General features: G+C 54.6%; 1 protein-coding gene across 4 annotated transcripts in view; it reads left to right on the top strand.

Moving 5' to 3' along the window:
* Dnah17 (dynein axonemal heavy chain 17) overlaps window positions 1–3,946 on the top strand; it is a 125,251-nt gene that overhangs the window by 76,348 nt on the left and 44,957 nt on the right. For all 4 annotated transcript variants that reach the window (XM_031354916.1, XM_031354913.1, XM_031354915.1 and 1 more), the window contains 2 exons: window positions 1,185–1,346; window positions 2,507–2,740. In XM_031354916.1, coding sequence (XP_031210776.1) covers window positions 1,185–1,346; window positions 2,507–2,740 — 396 coding nt within the window. The remainder of the gene's footprint in view (window positions 1–1,184; window positions 1,347–2,506; window positions 2,741–3,946) is intronic.

The following is a 3,946-nucleotide window of genomic DNA, read 5'->3' as shown; positions in this document are numbered from 1 at the left end:
GAGAGACACAGAGTCACAGAGAGAGAGACAGAGAGACAGAGAGACACAGAGTCACAGAGAGAGAGAGAGAGCAGTTAAATGCATTGGCTCTTCTTCCAGAAGGCTTGAGTTGCATCAGGTGGATCACAGCTACCTGAACTCCAGCTCCAGGCACCAAGCACCCAGACCAAACTTTCTCTGGCTCCAGAGGCACCTGCACTCACATTCATATTTTCATATTTTCATATTCTCTCTCTCTCTCTCTCTCTCTCTCTTTGTGTGTGTGTGTGTGTGTGACTGTGTGTGTGTGACAATCTCTCATGTAAATTACAGAGCACACCTTGGGGTGGCAATGGCTAGGGTTGGTAAAACACACTTGCCACCTGAGCCTGATGACCTGAGAACCCACAAGTCAGAAGAGGACCCACTCTGCAAAGTTGTCCTTTGATATCACACACATCGCACACAAACATCCGCAAGAGACCCCTGTCCTGTGGAAAAGCAAGCGACCCCCCTAAGCCCGGCTTGAGGCGGAGGGAGCCAACCTCTCTGCCATGCTGACATTCTGCGGTCTCGTGTCCCCTCTGTGTCCCTCTGCGGCTCTCACGGTCCTGTCAACAACTGTTGTTTGTGGGGCCTGAGCTGCTCATGGCTACTGCCTGCTCCCACTGCCTGTGAGGCCCCGGCCACCAAGGGCTGCCGATGCCATATCATCTCTAGAGAGGGGGAAGCCAAGCCATTCCGCTGATCCACACAGAAGCTCCTTCTATCCAGCCAGACACTGTGCCCTGAAAGAAAGGGTCAGAGTGAGCAAGGGGAGGCGAAGTCTATGAGAAGCAGTGTCCCCATCCATCAGGAGAGCCCAGGAAGCCAGGGCCCTGTCTGGAGATTGGCCTTCTGGGCCTGAAGGAGATGTTCCATATCCAGCTGAAATCACAGCCCTCCCCCCCCCAGTTGTCAGGCCTCATCTGCCCGGTGCAGGACCCGTTCCCTGCCCTGTCCTCAGCCAGCCAGGTGTGGGGCTATCCTGCACTTCACGGCACCAGTTAGAACCGTGCAGCTGAACACTGGTACCCAGCCATGCCTCACACCGCTCTGCAGAGGTGCCCCTATGGACACTGAGGCCCAGAGAGCAATGTGCTTCCTAAGGAGCCGTCCACCAAACCTCGGCATCCCCCACACACTTTGCTCCCTCCCACATCCAGGTGATTCTCTGTTTCTCCCCGGTGGGCTCTGTCCTGCGTGTGCGAGCCCGGAAGTTCCCTGCTGTGGTCAACTGCACAGCCATCAACTGGTTCCACGAGTGGCCAGAAGACGCTTTGGTGTCTGTCAGCGCTCGCTTCCTGCAGGAGACGGAGGGCATCCAGGTGAGGCAGTGGGAGCCCACATCGGGGCTCCGGTCCCTAACACAGGCGTTCCTTCTAAGCAGGAACAGCCAAGGGTGCTGGCCTGGGCTGCAGCATGGGGGAGCACAGTTGCAAATCAACCAAGATTGAAACGGGTGCTTGGACTGTTTAGGGGCGGGGGGCTCCAAGGGCTTGTCCCCAGGGAGGATGGCAGATGTCAGAGAGTCACCAAGCCCAGGGATCCAGTAAAGGAAATGCCAACAATGCCTGCTGATGCAGCTGGCATAAGAAGGAATGTTCTCTAGTGAGATGGACACAGGGCCCAGCCTCAGCTAGGCAACGAATCTGAGGCCAGCCTAGGCTACATGAAACAATGTCTCAAATAAGAACAACAACAACAACAACAACAAAACAAAACAAAACCTCAGCTCTGCACTTTCCCAGTATACAAGCATGTAAATGCATGGGAATGTGTGCACACGTATGTCAGATGATAGGCTCGGCTGGGTCCCAGACACTAGAATGAACCCTGGAGTGATGTGAAGTCACCTGATACTCTGCCCACCTCAGGGGGGCACTGCTCCCCTTCATCTCGTTTTAGTTCTTTCTCCTTAAAAAAAAATTACTTTGTGCGTGTGCCCATGTGCATACGTGTGTGTATGTGCAGGTGCATGTGTGTGCGTGTGTGTATGCGTGTGTGCATGTGTGTGTGTGTGTGTGTGTGTGTGTGTGTGTGTGTGTACACATGTGTAAGCCAGAGGACTACCTGGGTACCATCTTCAGGAACACAATGCACTTCTTTGAGAAGAGGCCTCTCCCTGCCGTGGAACATGCTGATGATGTAGAGGCTGGCTGGATAACCCAGCCCCAGGAATGTCTCCAGCTCTCCTGTCCTGGGACTACAAGCATGCGCCACCACACTGGACATTTTTCCCATGGGTTCTGGGATCAAACTCAGCTCCTCACATGTGCAATGCACTTTACAGACCAAACCATCTTTTCAGCCCTTCTCCCATACCTCTTGACACTTGAGACAGGACGGGCCTTGGTTGAGCTCAAATCCAGGGTTTGAGTGAGTCTGCTGGGCCCCACAGTGGCTCTTCTCCTCCTGGGCCCTCCAGGGTGTGCTGTGCAGGCCCAGAGATGGCCAGCCCGGCCCGTTCATCTCTCCTGCCTTGCAGCCTGAGGTGAAGACCTCCATTAGCCTCTTCATGTCCTACGTGCACACCACTGTCAATGAGATGTCCAAGATATACCTGGCGACCGAGAGGCGCTACAACTACACCACGCCCAAGACCTTTCTGGAGCAGATCAAACTCTATCAGAACCTGCTGTCCAAGAAGAGGATGGAGCTGGTTGCCAAGATTGAGCGGCTGGAGAACGGCCTCATGAAGCTGCAGAGCACGGCCTCTCAGGTAGGAGCCCCAGGGCCTGGCCGCTGCCATAGAACCTTCTCACTGGAGCAGGCCTTCCATGGGGGACAGTCACACCTAGGACGCAGTTGTCCCATGCAGTGGGATGCGCCTGACTCCAATATTTGGGAGATTGGGGGGATGCCATCAAAGCCACACGTGTGAAGCACTCTGATGACATCAGCACTAAAACGGGCACACGTGAGGGCGTCGCACCTGTGTCCAGAGAAGTGTGCTTCTCGAGTGCGAGGCAGCCTAGGAAGATGCAGCCGTTGCTGTACGCTGTTCACTGTTCACGCTGGGCGCTCTTCACGCTGGGCGCCTGCTTCCGGGCTTCGTACAAACCTCCCTTTCATGCTGATCACACTGATCATCAAGGTTTCTGCATGGCTTTGAACACCCTCTCTGTGAAGTCCAGCTACTGCACTGCCACAGTCCCCCTGCCCAGGATTCTCAGCTGCTCCTTCCTACCTAGGATGGGAGCTTCTCTCCCACTCTTCAACCAACCTGCCCGACTTTAATCACCCTCCCCCAGCCCCACCCCAAGACCTTTAACAATCTCTCAACTCACAACTTTTTTTTTTCTCTGTTTTTTTTCTTTTTCTTTTTTCTTTTTTTCGAGACAGGATTTCTCTGTGTAGCCCTGGCTGTCCTGGAGCTCACTCTGTAGACCAGGCTGGCCTCGAACTCAGAAATCTGCCTGCCTCTGCCTCCCAAGTGCTGGGATTAAAGGCGTGCGCCACCACCGCCCGGCAAACTCACAACTTTTATTAAGGAGTCACACTTTGTAGCCCAGTCTGGCCTGGAACTCACCATGTAGACCAGGCTAGCCTTGAACTTTGGGCAGTCTCCCTGCCTCTGCCCCCCCACCCCCAAGTGCTTGGATCACACCCTTGTGTACTGCTCCCCACCCCCTAAGTTCAGTTGACACTTCTGAATCTGGTCACCTTGATTCCTAGCACACCACGACTATGTCTTAGGTATATGGTTCCATATATACATTCATTCCTCGATATAAGATTTCCTTTGATATATTGAAAAGACTCCAGAAAGAGTCCCTGGGAGCGGGGAGGCACCAAGCTGTTCTCCTGAGTCCCAGGGGAAGCCATCGTAGGCACACACTAGCCATCCTCGGCAGGCGGCTGGTGGCAGGTGGCAGGCGGCTGGTGGCAGTTGGCAGGTGGCAGGCCTGGCAGGCGGCTGGTGGCA

This window comes from Mastomys coucha, unplaced genomic scaffold, assembly GCF_008632895.1.
Source record: "Mastomys coucha isolate ucsf_1 unplaced genomic scaffold, UCSF_Mcou_1 pScaffold5, whole genome shotgun sequence".
NCBI classification, from domain to species: Eukaryota; Metazoa; Chordata; class Mammalia; order Rodentia; family Muridae; genus Mastomys; species Mastomys coucha.
This window is presented reverse-complemented; position numbering and strand designations above follow the sequence as displayed.